This window comes from Dendropsophus ebraccatus, chromosome 1 (assembly GCF_027789765.1).
Source record: "Dendropsophus ebraccatus isolate aDenEbr1 chromosome 1, aDenEbr1.pat, whole genome shotgun sequence".
In the NCBI taxonomy this organism is placed as follows: Eukaryota; Metazoa; Chordata; class Amphibia; order Anura; family Hylidae; genus Dendropsophus; species Dendropsophus ebraccatus.
This window is the reverse complement of record NC_091454.1, coordinates 40,250,456-40,266,342: the sequence shown is the minus strand read 5'-3', so window position 1 is coordinate 40,266,342 and position 15,887 is coordinate 40,250,456. Positions and strand designations below refer to the sequence as shown.

At 42.9% G+C, this 15,887-nt stretch overlaps 1 protein-coding gene across 3 annotated transcripts; it reads left to right on the top strand.

The window, feature by feature from the left end:
* Positions 1-3,348: 3,348 nt before the first annotated feature.
* SLU7 (SLU7 homolog, splicing factor) lies at positions 3,349-15,191 on the top strand. 3 transcript variants are annotated; one of them, XM_069969774.1, is made up of 16 exons: positions 3,349-3,451; positions 5,058-5,226; positions 5,432-5,585; positions 6,818-6,898; positions 7,398-7,562; positions 7,702-7,770; positions 9,033-9,080; positions 10,267-10,392; positions 10,516-10,613; positions 10,772-10,839; positions 11,768-11,907; positions 12,260-12,421; positions 13,102-13,206; positions 13,309-13,377; positions 13,628-13,729; positions 14,814-15,191. In XM_069969774.1, exons 2-16 carry the CDS (start codon positions 5,066-5,068, stop codon positions 14,991-14,993), a joined length of 1,728 nt encoding a protein of 575 aa, XP_069825875.1. In that variant the 5' UTR covers positions 3,349-3,451; positions 5,058-5,065; the 3' UTR covers positions 14,994-15,191. The 3 variants fall into 3 exon arrangements, with proteins under 3 accessions (XP_069825875.1, XP_069825895.1, XP_069825886.1); XM_069969794.1 differs by lacking the exon at positions 3,349-3,451 and adding an exon at positions 3,559-3,670; XM_069969785.1 differs by lacking the exon at positions 3,349-3,451 and adding an exon at positions 3,732-3,980.
* Positions 15,192-15,887: the final 696 nt, after the last annotated feature.

Here is a 15,887-nt window from a genome sequence, read left to right as displayed (position 1 = left end):
TTTAATTATACATGGTTGAGGTATATAGGGCATTTACATAGGGTATCAGCAGAGCATAAACGCCTGCATATCCCTCTAAAACAGAGAACATCTGCACACATCTGTATGGTCTACCTTTGCATTAAAGGGATATTCTTATCTGAGACATATGAGATGTGCCATTAATGTGTGAATACACAGAGGTAATCAGCATCCCATCCCGTTAATAAGCCATCTTTGCAATTTATGTCCAATGTAATAGTTACACCTGGCAGCAGTTTTAACCCTTGATTCTCAACTGTTACTTCCTTTAATAGTACTTTTATTAGCGGGTTATTGGACCCTTTTACTAGGATTATCACTTTAAGGCAGGGATGGGGAACCTTCGGCCCTCCAGCTGTTGCAAAGCTATAATTCCCATCATGCCTGGGCAGCTTTAGCTTTGGCTGTCCAGGCATAATGGAAATTGTAGTTTTGCAACAGCTGGAGGGCTGAAGGTTCCCCATCTCTGCTTTAGGGTGCGTTCACACCTACAGGATCCGGAGCAGATCCGCAGCAGATTTGATGCTGTGTTCAGTTATTTAAATGAAATCTGCTGCAGATCTGCTGCTGATCAGCAGCAGAAAATCAGCTGCGGATCCGGTAAGTGTGAACGTACCCTTAGGGTACAAACACACACACCGTATACGCAGCAGATACGCAGCAGATTTGATACTGTGTTCAGTTATTTAGATCTAATCTGCTGCGTATTTGTTGCGTATTTGCTGCGTATCGTAGCAGTAAATACGCTGCGTATACGGTGTGTGTGTTTATACCCTTAAGGGTACGTTCACTTACAAGTCTTTTGTTGGTCATTTTACAGCCGTATTCTGCAAAATACGGACGTATTTTGGTATCACAAAAATACCTGTCCAAAAAGAAGGCTGTAAAACAGCCAAGAAAAGACTTTGAGGGAAATTTACAGTGTCCGCCCGAGGCGTACGCCAGGGAGAAGGTGCAGATTCTCCCTGGTGTATGCCTCCCGTGCGCCCCACTCGCCCGATGGGCGGGCTGGGGGAACTTGCTCGCAGACGTAAATCATGATCAAAATGTACACCTGCTGGAAGCAGGTGTAGATTTCGTACGCCGGGCATGCTTTCAGCGCCCTGACATTGAAAAAATGGCCGGGCCTAATATAAGTCTTCATAAATCCCCCTCTTTGTGTGAACAAACCTAAATAAAGACTAAAAAGCTTGGAAAGTGACATGTGGATCCTCTTTTTAAAAAAACTCAACTTTTGTAGCAACCCCCCCAACACCCCCCCGACCCCCCCCCCCTCCCACACGCTGCCGACGCATGTAATAATGTCGGCAGCGGGCAGGCAAGGCGGAGCAAACGAGCGCTGGCCTGACAGGTCGGCGCTCATTTGCTCCTCTGAAACGCCCCATGTAATAGCGGCTTAACAGTGTCAGCAGTTTAGAAAGTAAAGCTGACAGATTCCCTATAAGGGTGCCTTCACACACACTGGATCCTCAGCACATTTACACAGCAGATTTGCAGCAAAATCCGCTGCAGATCCAGTGTCAGTCCATCCCTATGAGAATACATATGTAAATTAATCCCCTGGCAGCTGGAGCATACATCTCCTTCTCCCCGCTCCGGCTTGCTTCAGGGGTTCCCGGCGTTTGCTTGTACCGCTCAGCCAATCAGTGCGCTGCCCTGCTGCAGCCACTGATTGGCTGAGCGGAACGTCCTGCCAAGAACCCCCAAAGCAGGGAGGAGGTGATGTATGCTCCAGTCGGTGGAGGTTAACTTACATACACGCAGTGGGATGTCAATCCCGTTGAGAGTATGTATCCTCATAGGGATACACTGACAATGGATCCGCAGCAGATTTCGCTGTGAATCCGGTGTGTGTGAAGGCATCCTAAAGGGATATTCCAGAACTTTGTGAGAACCCTTGTCCCGAGTGAATAAGGGTGGTTTCAGACTATGGAATTCTCCAGAATAAATTCTGCAGAATTCTGCTGCCTGTACGCGCGCCTCTCTGCCCGTGCCATAGACACCTTTCTATGCACGGGCGGATTCTGCCAAAAGAATTGACATGACAATTCTTTCAGCAGATAGCGGAATCAGCCGGCCCATAGAAGGCGTGCAGCCACGAGCGCGCGTACAGGCAACGGAATTCGGTGGAATTTATCCGCAAAAATTCTGTAGTCTGCACCCACCCTAAAGCAGCAGTGTACATGCTCGCCTTTGCTCCATTCAGGATAAGCCATCAATATCTGATGGGTGGGGTGCTGACCTATACCAATATAGCTGGGTCCACACTCCATTCACAGCCCGTGCTGTCCTGAAACTTAAAGGACAAGTGCCATGAAAAACTTTTTCCCAGTAATTAAAGCACATTACAAAGTTATATAACACTGTAATGTACTTCAATCACCTATCTGCCTCCCTTCCCTGTCTTTTCCCCCCTCCACCCCCACCAGGAAGTGTAAGAAACTCACACAGACCTAATTACTGTTGTCACCGTCACCAAGCTCTTCTCTCAGCTCCTCCTCCTGTTCCACTAGCCGCCCCCCTCCTCTGTCAGGTGACTCAGCTTGCTCAGCTCCTATCACTTGGACTGGGGAGGGGGGGGGTTGGTGTAACAGGACCTAGAGCAGCCCTCCTGCTGATGACTCCTCCTCACAAGAAGGAGCTGCCTGGTGACGGTGACGACAGTCATTAGGTCTGTGTGAGTCAGGACACTTCCTGGTGGGGGGTGGAGGGAGGAAAAGACAGGGAAGGGAGGCAGATAGGTGATTGAAGCACATTACAGAGTTATATAACTTTGTAATGTGCTTCAATTACTGGGAAAAAGTTTTTCATGGCACTTGTCCTTTAAAGTAACGCCAAACATAATAAACAGAAGCAGAAAATATGATGGTCCATATTACAGTCAATAGGGTGTGTCTAGATTTCTGTAGCTCGGAGCATGCTGGGAGTTGTAGTTCTGCAACAGCTAAGGAGCCCCAGGTTGTGGGGATCATTGCTCCACAGTCATGTGCTGCAGTAATGTAACTCCCGTATACATCCTATAGCAGGAATACCGGCCACGTCCAACCACTGTTGACCATTCACCTAACATCACATGGCGGTCACTGTATATATACAATAAACACCAAGTACAAGAAACATAAGAACAGCAGAGTTAATCAATTTTTCATATTTGAAGCCATAGCCATACTCATGCTAATACAACGCTTTAAAAACTAATGGTATAATCTGATTGGTTGCTATGCACGCCTGTCGCCATGCGCACTTCTACGAGTGTGACGAGCGGCGTCTACAATCCAGGGCTCCAAGGGTTACTAATTCTAGCTACTTCCAAGCTCCGCCCACTGCTCTTGTAGTGCTACGTCACTTCCGGGGGTCACTTGTTTACTTCCGGTTTATTGGTCGCTCTTACGCAGGTTGTTTTTCTTCGTGGAATTTTCCCGAGTGACCGGTGAGTAATGGCGGTAGCGCCGTGCGCCTTGTGTGACGGGGTCTCCGGTCTTGTATATCTGCTGTTATAGGGAGATAGTACACGAGGGGGCGTGCTTGTGCCGGCGGCGAGGTCACACACCTTCTCGTGTAGTATAAGGGAGGCCAGTCTACCAGAGACGGTTTAGTATAGTGACTTATTGTTACGTCCATAGATGTGCCTATACCTTGGCCTAGCTGGGTAATGTTTCCACATGGTCCTCAATATGTCTGCTTGCTGTCAGTGAATGGAACCACTCCCTCAGGCTGGGGGCTTATTAATGCTACAATCTAACCCTCTGCTGGATCTAAACTGGTGTATGAATGGGTTTTTACCACAACAGAGGATAGCTATGATGGATGATGTGTAGGTCTAGTGTCATGTCCCATATTAGTCTATGGGCTGAGGATAGGGCATCAGATACAATGGCTACAGCTTGCTGAATCCGCCATTCTAATCCGGGACAGATCTCGCCCACTGGACATACATGCATACAGCCTGAGAGGACGAGGTGTGTGTGTGTGTGTGTGTATATATATATATATATATATATATATATATATATATATAATTTGTGTGCAGTCTACTCTAAGATATACAGCATTACAAATCTCTGCCTTGGTTCAGGTCTTTTTTTCTTAAAGTGATTATCCCAGTATTAAGAGTTCTCTTATCTGCAGATCGCTGGTCTCTGGCCCCCACCAATAATGAGAACAGAGGTGGAATGCCTCCCAAGTGAATAACATGTATACTTGGCAGCCACTCCATTCATAGTCTATGGGACCTATAAACACTGTGCTGAATACTTTCAGACGTCCCATAGACAGTGGCCAAGCACGCATGCTCCAGCTCTATACACTCAAGGAACGGTCATCTTCTATTCTCTTTATCGGTTGGGATCTCAAGATCAGACCCCGGTGATCATCTGGGTATGATCTGGATAGGGGGTCACTTGTAATCTTGGGATAACCTGTTTTTTTATGTAAATCAGTGGGATTCTCCTGTTTTGCATCTATATGAAATATATGTTTTTACCTGTGTTTTTTTTTTTTTTTTAAGACTAAATTCATCAGGAGAGGAACTGACAGAACTAAACTGAAAAGAATTTTATTTTATTTTTTGACTATTTTTGACAATGAAATTCCCACTGCAATAGCTGGTTCAGCTTTTTAAGCCAGCAGTACAAGACATACAGTCCATATTTCAGGGAATCCTGCTGTTTTCCCTGGAAGACCGTTACTCTGAGAGACTTCCATAAGAAGGGGATTAGAGTTATATGTTGTTTGGGGGAACCCACATGATCGAGATATTCTTTATGATTAAATTTTAGTTATTTAAGTTATCTGGGTATGTCCTTGTCTGGTGATGAAGAACATCAGCACTTTCTGCTCCTGGCTTGTAATCTAGGGGTTGAAGTTCCTAGCCTGGTTTGAAGGACATTACTATAGGGGACATCACAGGGCTATACACAGGGCTATCCTACTGTGGACACCGTGGTAGAAATAATGATAATAGATACATAAATTAGACGCTGCCTTTAAGTTATGTTGTCATATTGGTGAAAATACCTGTTTGGTTGTTCTTGCAGCTCAAAAAATGTCCAGTGGAACGGATGTCATAGCTGGCGGGGGAGGTGTAGATTCATCTGGCATGGATGAACCCAAAAAGATGACAAGGGAAGACTGGAGGAAGAAGAAGGAGTTGGAAGAACAGAGAAAATTGGGAAATGCCCCAGCTGAGGTGGATGAAGAAGGAAAGTAAGTGTAAATACAGGCAGCAGATAATAAGTCTTGGAAGGATTACACAGGTGCAAGTGGTAAGAAGCTTTCCTAGCACCAGTGTCACTTCAGGATCACATGTGTTAGTAATATGTCACCATAACAATAAACATTTTATTTTTGTGGCCATCATGCCCTTTTTTCTTTTTTGGAAAATACATTTTTTCTTATGTTCATTTTCCAGAGACATCAATCCTCACATTCCTCAGTACATTTCTTCCGTCCCTTGGTACGTGGATCCATCTAAGAGGCCAACGTTAAAGCATCAACGACCCCAGGATGAGAAGCAGAAAGAATTCACGGCAATGGGTGAATGGTATAGGAAAGGCGTTAAAGAGGTGAATACAGAATAAATTGTGTAATGTGTAAAGTTACCTGGTATGGGTTGCACGCTTTATGTGGTTCATAAACATACAGGATTATGTGGAACAGTAAAATGAGTGAATTATTTATGCTTGACAAATAAGGTAAGTTGTCTGGATACTTTGATCCTGACCGATATGTCAGAAGTTTTTATTCGTGACAGATATACTGTAAAGGGAACCAATTATTTAAAAAACGCCTGTAACGCTATGGGAATGTGCTGTAGCAGCACCCAGCACACTTCCCAAACATTCTTCTACACCCCCCGTCTCTGGAATCTACAGCCTGAAAACTTACTTTACAAACTTGGCGCCCTGTATGTAAATTTCCCCCCAAGTAGTCACGGTGATCGGTGATCTGCGGCAAGTAGTCACGGTCCCCTGGGCATTCCGAAGCGGTAATCACGCCGCTCTGGGCGTGATTAGCCTGCATAATTATGGTGACATCACCAAGAGGCGCGCTGTCCCTAACGTCAGCACACCTTCCTGCTGTGCCGCTCATGCACAATATAGCGAGTCCGGTCCTTTCCATACTGCGCAGGTGCAGAAAGCCTGGAGATCCGGCAGTGAGTTCGAGGCTATTTTGCACCTGCACAGTACGGCGCAGACCGGACCCGCTATATTGTGCATGAGCGGCACAGCAGGAAGGCGTGCTGATGTTAGGGACAGTGCGCCTCTTGATGATGTCGCCATAATTATGCAGGCTAATTACGCCCAGAGGGGCGTGATTACCGCTCCAGAACGCCCAGGGGACAGTGACTACTTGCCGCAGCTCACCGCCCACCGTGATTTCTTGGGGGCAATTTACATACAGGGCGCCAAGTTTGTAAAGTAAGTTTTCGGGCTGTACATTCCAGGGAAGGGGGGTGTAGAAGCATGTTTGGGAAGTGTGCTGGATGCTGCTACAGCACATTCCCATAGCGTTACAGGCGTTTTTTAAGTAATTGGTTCCCTTTAAGGCTAGGACTACATTGAAATTCCCGGTCCTGGATAGCGACCATTTTTATGTCGCAATAGGACTCCAATCACTTGAAGGAGAGGTGTAGTTGGGCAACCAGGAATTGCTGTGAAGACTTTGTCTAACACTGCATGGCTGTAATTGTACAGCACAAAGTGGCAAAGGGTTAAAGCAAATAACAGTAATGTTCAAGCAGCCTTTTAAAATAGTTATGAAATGGTAAAGCAGCCTTTGTCTTTTCACCCTTTAGGGCTCCATTGCAATCAAATATCGCCAAGGAGCTTGTGAAAACTGTGGCGCCATGTCTCATAAGAAAAAAGACTGTTTTGAGGTGAGTTTGCTTTCTTTTTTTATTTTGCTGCTGTGTTTACATTGTTGCCTGTAAGGTGTATTGTTATTAACCCTGTGTGTCATTAGTTATATATATATATATATATATAACACAGATGTATGACCATTCTCTATACCTAGAAGCTTACGTCTGAGGTCTGAGACCAGCATCTCAGCTAGCTTTGATGCAGTCATTCATTCACTTAGATGATGCTGTTAGTAATGCCATGTAAGTGGGCAGAGGCCACATCCTGGTCACTTCTGGGGTTCAGTCATGCAACAGAATGAAATACAAAAATTGATTGCTCTATTAGGGGAGGATTAAGGGCATCTTCTACACTGTTTTAGTTTTTTTTTTCTCCTTATAGGTGTGTATGACTGACCAGGATTAGATGGCCTGACCATCTAATCCCAATCACACACACTCTGTTATCTGACATTGTATATCCTATATTTACTATATAACTCCTTAATGTTAATGCAGAATATTTACTTTATAGAGACCTCGGAGAGTTGGGGCAAAGTTCAATGGAGCAAACATTGCTCCAGATGAGTTTGACCAACCCCAGCTTATGCTTGACTATGATGGCAAGAGAGATCGATGGAACGGGTACAATCCAGATGAACACATGAGAATTGTTGAGGAACATTCCAAAGTTGACTTGGTATGGTGATGATGATGTTGTCTATTGTCTTTTTTTTATTATCTCTTTCTGATCACTGTAATACCAATAATCCACTTGGCTCCAGTGTTAACATGAGACTAAAAGACTCCTTTGCTTTCTCACTAATTTATCCTCCTAGGCAAAACGTACATTGAAGGCTCAAAAACTTCAAGAGGAACTGGCCTCAGGAAAACTTTCAGAACAAGTGGTAGGAAAAAAAGGCTAAATATCTTGTCAGATTTGTTGCTAGACTTTATTTTTCTGCTTTCCTTATTATGACACATTTCACAACATCACAACAAGTGTGGGCTGTATTTATTCTACTCCATTTTACAGGCTTATTTTTTCACATGTGATGCGTAGACACTGCTGTAAATATGCAAACTGTAGGTCATGTTCTAAGAAGAACAATCATTATACAGATAACACGGACATGGAGAGAAAAGCAGCTGCTGCACCTCACACCTATGGCTTACACTAATGCATCTCTGCTACATTTAAAAACCAACGGCAGGATGTTGGTAATTAATTTGATGAAACCATATTGCCTCATGTACCACGTGCAGGTCCCCTGGTTCACATGAGTCCCTGCACTTAACTCCACACTGTCGGTCAGCAACCGCCAACCCTGCAAAGTGAGCACAAGCAGGGAAGGAAGGCCATGGAAGGGCCCTGCAACCCCAATTTCATAGGACCCAAGCCCCCCCCCCCCCCCCCCCCCCCCCCCGCCAATTTAGACAAAAAAACAAGTGCAGCAGCAACCTACAGGTGCAAGGGCCTACTGTATATACTCCTCCCAGCGTACACATGATAAACACCTGCTCTGTAGATATTAAAAAGTGAGGATCTTAGCAAACTATTTGATCAAACAGAGTGTACCATGTCACCAACGTTAAGGTGTCCTCGGAGACATGGGGGGAGATCAAACATGGTGTAAAGTGAAACTGGCTCAGTCGCACCTAGCAACCAATCAGATTCCACTTTTCATTCCTCATAGACTCTTTGGAAAATGAAAAGTGGAATCTGATTGGTTGCTAGGGGCAACTGAGCCAGTTTCACTTCACTTTAAATCTCCCCCATGGTCCCTACGCTAGCATTTTCACACTAGCAATGGCCTCTCCTGGGCTGAATAAGCCTACAACTGGGCAGATAGGAGCCAAATGATCTCTTTTATAGCACCCTTGGGACATGGGTGAAGTGCAAGCCAATATAGTGTAGGTTTGATCAAATTTTATACCAATGTCCTGGCGTTGGTCTTTAAATGCAGCCGAGAGGCATTAGTGTCAGCCATAGGTGTAAGGTGCAGCAGCTCCTTTCTCTCCATGTCTGTATTATACAGATAACATGCGCAGAAATCGTATATAAAATTATACATATACACACACGTGTTATGACTTCCTAAGGGAACATTGTTGTTTTCCTTACTAAACATGGGGCATGCCATCATCTATCTCGTTTTCTTTACTTCAGAGCTCCCCAAGACACCAGTGGGGAGAAGAGGATCAGAATCATCAAACAGTAAGCTGTTTTATTATGCTGGAGGCCTTTCTGCAGTTGGCCTATTTGTTTGTTGTACATGTATTTGGTGAAAATCACAGTGCTATGCATTGCTTAAAAGCGAAACGCAAACACTGGGAGTATGCAAACTACGTGCAGATGTTGCCTTTAGCGGGATAGGAACCCAGGACCCCCAGCTCTAGAAGGCAAATGTGTTAACCACAGATCCACCAGCCAAACGCAATAAATAGCAAATATATTTCTTTATGATAGAACTAAAGCTATAAATACAGATCTAGTAGAGGTTTAATAAAATGACTGCTCCAGATTCTCCATGCCCTGTACGTGTGATAAGACAGGCAGGGACTTGGAGGTAAATCTGCTTCTTTTGGAACAGTGAAAGTAAATCATTGTTGGACGCACAGATGGGCTAAATGTTCTTTCTCTCCCAATAAATAGTACTTCTCATAAAGGCAATCTGTTTTGAATCAGTCATGTGATTGCAAAGGGTCCGTCTTTTTTTTTTTTAATTTATTTATTTTTTTTATGAAAAACAGGGCTGTCGGACAGAATGAAAGCCAGAGCAGCTCTTCATTGTGACCTATAGATGGGGGGTACCATAATATTGCTTATAAAGAGAGATTGGCCAACCTTTACAATGCTTTTGCTCCTTTGCACATGGATTTCGCACATCCGAGACATGTAAAAGGTTTTGATCTGCTCGGACCCTGATGATTGCTAGAATGGGTTTGAAGGAAAGGCGCTTCTCTCTGTGTCCCTTCTCACAACAGGAGATGGATTATTTAGAATGTTTGAGGCGAGGAAAGCAGATGGGGGAGGATTGCTTTTCCCTGCCTGTTTTTGTGATTATGTCAGCTTCCGTGCCCGTTTCGGCATCTGAACACCCAGACACAGATCAGTCAAAACTTTAATCTGTCAAAGACTTTTAAATAACCACTGTCACTAGAATAAACTTTTGATGCATTATAAATCATATCAAAAGGTTTTATCGTTCAGGCTGTGGGTGTTCAGACCACGACTGATCAGGAGAATGAGCCGGGAGAAGAACACACTTATAACACTGTGTAATGTACGTCTACAGCTCGTGTCTCTACCTAGTCGTTTTCCTGATCAGTCACTGTCTGAACACTGACCCTGAAACTTTTTGTCTTAAAGCTAGTTTTTGCTGATTCGTTTTTGTTTTCAGGATCGCAACAGCGAGGATGAGGATGAAGACAAATATGCCGATGACATTGATATGCCTGGACAGAACTTTGACTCAAAGAGACGTATCACAGTCAGAAACCTTCGTATCCGAGAAGACACTGCCAAAGTAAGATGAATATTCTCCTACCTACCTAGAGGGGTCGTTCTACCCAGTGGGAGCTCTGTGTGGATGATGGAGCTGTGCATTATTTAATGACATTGTATGAGACATATTCTTTTCCTCCTGCAGTACCTAAGGAACCTAAATCCAAATTCTGCTTACTATGATCCGAAAACGAGAGCCATGAGGGATAATCCATATGCTGATGCAGGGAAGGGTGCTGACGAGTAAGTTTTATATTCTGTTTGCTGGCTGTTGGTTATTGCTCCCTCCGCTCCAACCCCCCAACCATATAGTAATGCAGCACCAATGGCCTTTTAAGTGAATGTTGAAGACACAAGTTAGTATTTTGATGCTCACCTGGCTATGATGGTTTTCTGTACAGGGTCAGCTACGCTGGGGATAATTTTGTCCGATATACTGGAGACACAATTTCAATGGCACAGACACAGTGTAAGTATAAATTTTGTGACCGGTGGTTTCATATATGTGAGAAGTAATAAGGTTATCAATATGTAATTAAAACATGTAAGGCTGGGTTCACATAATGCCGCTTTTGCACATTTTAGGGCTATGTTCACACTACGTAAGTTCCATAGAAATCGTGTCCGTTGTTACAACGGCCGTCATTTGTGCGGTACTTATGTAGTGCTGCAGGCTGAGGGAATCCTGGCCGGAGTGTATACACATAGGGGGGGGATTTATGAAGACCGGCGTACAAGGCCGTGAAGGCTGGCCAAGCTCCTGAACCTGCACCCGGTGTACTAAATCTACACCAGCTTCCAGCATTGTGGAGCGAGCGGCTCCGGCCGAGTCATGGAACGGCCGGTTTCTTACAAGGTCTGAACATGGCATAAGTGTGTTTTGAAGATGGAAGAAAACAGTGCATTGCATTCATGTTTAACAGATGAAACTTTTTTCCCCAAATGTCTTCCTTGTTGCAAGTGATGCAGTTTTCTTCCTGACTTTCAGACTTTACAGAAAAGCTCTGTGTGATCCCATCCTAGGCCTATTCTTAGCTCTAACCTCAGAATTAGAGCAGTTTTTGTTTTGGCCCTTTAAGTAATTGACTGTGTATGTATTCTGAATGCTGGCACAAATATGTCACAAGACATCAGGCATGTTGAAATGAAAATGCCTGGTCCTATCGCTGGCCATTGTTGGAGATATCAGGAGGTTATTATACACATTATATGGATGTCTGGCATGTGTGTGACAAGCTTTATACACAAACAGTCCGAGTCTGGTAAAGTGAAAGCTGTTGCTTGTTGGGGTGTCTCTGCTGTGGTGTAACCTTGATGGATTTTACATTTCACTAAAGACAAAAAATCCTTATTTGTTGCCAAGTATTTAAAACTATAGTTTTTTCTTCTCCATCTAGTGTTTGCCTGGGAAGCCTATGAGAAGGGGTCAGATGTACATCTTCAGGCTGATCCCACTAAACTTGAAGTTTTATGCAAATCATTCAAAGTAAAGAAAGAAGACTTCAAAGAAGAGCAGAAAAAGAGTATCCTAGAGAAAGTAAGTTCTAGTAATGCAGACAAGTGACTCCATAACGGAAAAAGGGTTGGTGTTAACAACCAGGTCCTATTACACACAACATGCAAAGTGTCAGAATTGAGCTTTAGATGCCTCCTCAGGCTCCATGGTTGTAATTGTTTATATTGATATACTTGTACAACATGGGCTGCATACATAGCTATCATCAGCTGATCTCTTGACCATGTACAGACCATGTACTATGGGAAGCTAGTAACATTTCAAGTGCGATTAAAACCTTCCTTTTATTGTAAAGACAAAATTTAATTATATTTGCAAAGGGAAAACTCATGCCAAAAACTTACATGATGTTGGTTTATACTTTGTTTTACAGTATGGAGGACAGGAACATTTGGACGTTCCGCCTGTTGAGCTGCTGTTAGCCCAAACAGAGGACTACGTGGAATATTCCAGACATGGCACTGTTATTAAGGGACAGGAGAAAGCAGTTGTTCGCTCAAAGTATGAGGAAGATGTTCTTATAAATAACCACATGGTAAGTGATTGAACCCTTTTAAATGGCAAAATAATAAAAAAAAATAAAATCAAAATTATTACATACAGAATATTCCAGGTATCCACTTTTAAATATTTAGGGTGGGTTCAGACTGAGGAATTCTCGCGGAAAATGTCCACGGAATTCCGTCACCTGTCCGCCCGCACGGGCACGCGCTTTTCCGCCGGCCCCATAGACACCATTCTATGGGCCGGCATATTCCGCTATACGCTAAAAGAAGTGTCATGTCACTTCTTTCAGCGGATCGTAGTGTGAACCCGCCCTAAAGGAGTAATGCCGAGCTGTTGTCTTCCACAGATACACCTGAGACCTTATTCTTAGATGGCGTCTTATAAACCTGCATCTACTATTATAGTTAATGCCTAATAGCCAGAATTTTTGGCAACAATAAAGGAGGGAAATATATGGTAACACTATATGACTGCTCGGTAATATACCTAGTACACTCAGCATTTTGTAATGTTATTTTGGACATCTGTCTGCACTGTCTGCACCCCTTTCTCTTAGCTTGGCTTGTTTTATACTAGCAAACAATTGACATTACAAGTATAGGCTATATAAAGAGATATTGATAGGCCTCATACAGCAGAAAAGTTTTAAAGCTGAAGGAACACTTGTATCTATAATGTTTGTTAATATTTGTTGTCTCTCTGGTTTAGTGTATCTGGGGCTCGTATTGGAAGGATGGAAGATGGGGCTACAAGTGTTGCCATTCATTTGTCAAAATGTCTTATTGCACCGGGGAAGCTGGGAAAACCATGAATGTAAGTTTTCTAATTTTGAAGTACTTGTGTTTGTGATTTATGAAACTGCATATACTAATATGATCATAAATGTAAATTGTAATTTATTTATTTTTTTGCTAGAATACGGATATTTGTGAAGAGGAACTGGAAGCGATTGAAGAGATGTCCAAGCCAAAGACATTAGTGGAGGTTAGTGAGGTGTCAGTGAAGGCTGCTGTACTGGTTGAGTTTACTATTCCATTTTACTACTAAATTGTCTTCTATAGTTATATTGTAGCAGGTAAATCTCTGCAGGGTACCCATAGAAGAAAGTGACTGTGGGATACTAATGCTTTACTACAGATGATTGGGAACCTATAATAAATATAGAGAAACTTACATCTGGCTTCTCTCATGTACGTCATATAACATGCAATAAAAACATCTTTCCTCTTAATAGATTCATCAAGAGAAGATAAAGAAAAATAAGAAAAAACACCGTAAAAGTGGTGGTTCTGATAGTGAGGGCGAAGAGAAGAAAAAGCAGGAAAAACTTAAGAAGGTATGCTAAAGTATATGTGCCCGGTCCTGGATAACCCCTTTAAACCAGAATGTATTGTGGCATTAGCGTATTGGTTATGGACAAATGCATAACTGCCACCTAGTGGTTGTGACAAATCATTGCCACTGGATTTAAACCGGCAAAGGGAAGCTTGTACCAGTCATGATAAACCATGGCATCATCCTGCCTTGTGTTATTGTTGGCTGATGGTGTGGAGATTTGTGTGGCCCATATTAAGTTGGGTCTGATTCAATTGCTTCCAAGTGCTTTACAGAATATCTGCTCTCTCTAAATATAGGAATTGTCTGAAGTTTATATCAGTGGCTTTGCCCCTTTGGCTAACATTACCAGCCAGTTATTGCTCCCTGTCCCCATAAGGGCTCACAATCTAAATTCACCTATCTGCATGTTCTCGGGTGTGGTAGGAAACCGGAGTACCCAGAGGTAACCCACGCAAACACAGAGAGAACATTCAAACACTCAGTTAATCTGAAAGGTTTTTCACTCTAGCAAACATTGGGGGCCCCTGCACACCCACCTATATACACTTGTGTGATGACTGGTTAGAGATCAGTTGGTTTTGCTGACCATTGCATCCTTTATTAGGGCCCAAAAGGACCAAATACAGAGTTGGAGTTGTCATAGACCTACAAAACAATGTGAAAACTAGCAGTACCATGGAAAAGAGATGGTATGCCGGTTTTTATTGCTTAGGGCTGTTTGGTGGGCATTCATCCACCTATCCAAGATGTCATAAACAGGGTGGTATGTAAACTATAGGTACACACTTCACCACAATCTCATGATGTCCTTATTGACAAGAATCTAAGAAATGTTTGTCACATTGTTGAATCTGTGCTTTAATGAATTGTAAAGGAAGAGGAACAATAAATAAAAAAAAAAAATATTCACTCTGGATTCATAGAAGAATTATGTCAATTTCTTAGACAATTTACTTTACCGTCTATGTGCTCTCCTCTGCTAGAGCTGTGTTTGACCAAGAGCTTATCTTAGTAGATGGCGATACAGACATGACAGGCTTATACAGCCATATATGTGACACATTTACTCTCTCTCACTGCAGGCTTTGAATGCTGAGGAAGCACGTCTGAAACACGTTGAAGAATTGCTGCAAGTAGATGAAAGGAAGAGAGCCTATAACAGTCTGTATGAGTCCCGGGAACCTACAGAGGAAGAGATGGAGGCATACAGAATGAAAAGACAGAGGCCTGATGACCCAATGGCCTCATTCCTTGGACAGTGATTTACCTTTTGGGGACCAACTGTAGATTTCACCATGTATTTTTTCCTTTATTTCCCCTCCCCTACCCATCTGGCATCCAATTTGTATAGCTTGTGTTACATGTATTAAAGGACTGTGGGGGGAAATAAATAACATGTCATCTACATTATACTGTGTATAATGGAAATCTGAGTAATCTCATTAAATATTTAACACAAATGATTGTTTAATTATTGATAATTGCTTTTTTGGAAGAAGAAAATAGATATTGTTAATGGTATTGTCACACAAATCCTGTATGATCCATACAGGATGTGTTCACATAAAGTGTTTTGGTCAGTATTTGTAGCTAAAACCTGCATCCGCCATAGTGAAAAATGGAATGATTTTTCTGTGTTGGACCCGCTTCTATTCTTGGCTAAAAATACTGACCTAAATCCTATATGAACCCAGTCTTCCGATGTTAATGTGGCATAAATGAAAATGTAGAGAAAATCACATTAAATGGGATATATAAGATATTAAAGGGTTGTGATTAGAGATGAGCGAACCTCGAGCATGCTCGAGTCCACCCGAACCCGATCGTTCAGCATTTACGGTGGCTGCTGAAGTTGGATAAAACCCTAAGGCTATGTAGAAAACATGGATATAGTCATTGGCTGTATCCATGTTTTCCAGATAAACTTAGAGCTTTATCCAACTTCAGCAGCCCCAGCTAATCAAATGCCGGATGATCGGGTATCTGGTTCTGATGGACCCGATGCTCGAGGTTCGCTCATCTCTAGTTTGTGATTTTGGAGCTATGCCCCATCATTTGAATACAAATAAGCTTTAAAGTGACCCTGTCACCCCTTTTTGCATTATTTTTTTTTTTATAAGCTCTTTATTTAACACCACAATTGGCAGGTGTAACAG

Bases quoted from the DNA above. Each gene is read 5' to 3' on its own strand.
- SLU7 (XM_069969774.1), top strand. From the start codon at position 5,066: ATGTCCAGTGGAACGGATGTCATAGCTGGCGGGGGAGGTGTAGATTCA. The intron at 5,586-6,817 runs GTGAATACAGAA...TTCACCCTTTAG, and splicing joins ATAGGAAAGGCGTTAAAGAG to GGCTCCATTGCAATCAAATA. The intron at 12,422-13,101 runs GTAAGTGATTGA...TCTCTGGTTTAG, and splicing joins TTCTTATAAATAACCACATG to TGTATCTGGGGCTCGTATTG.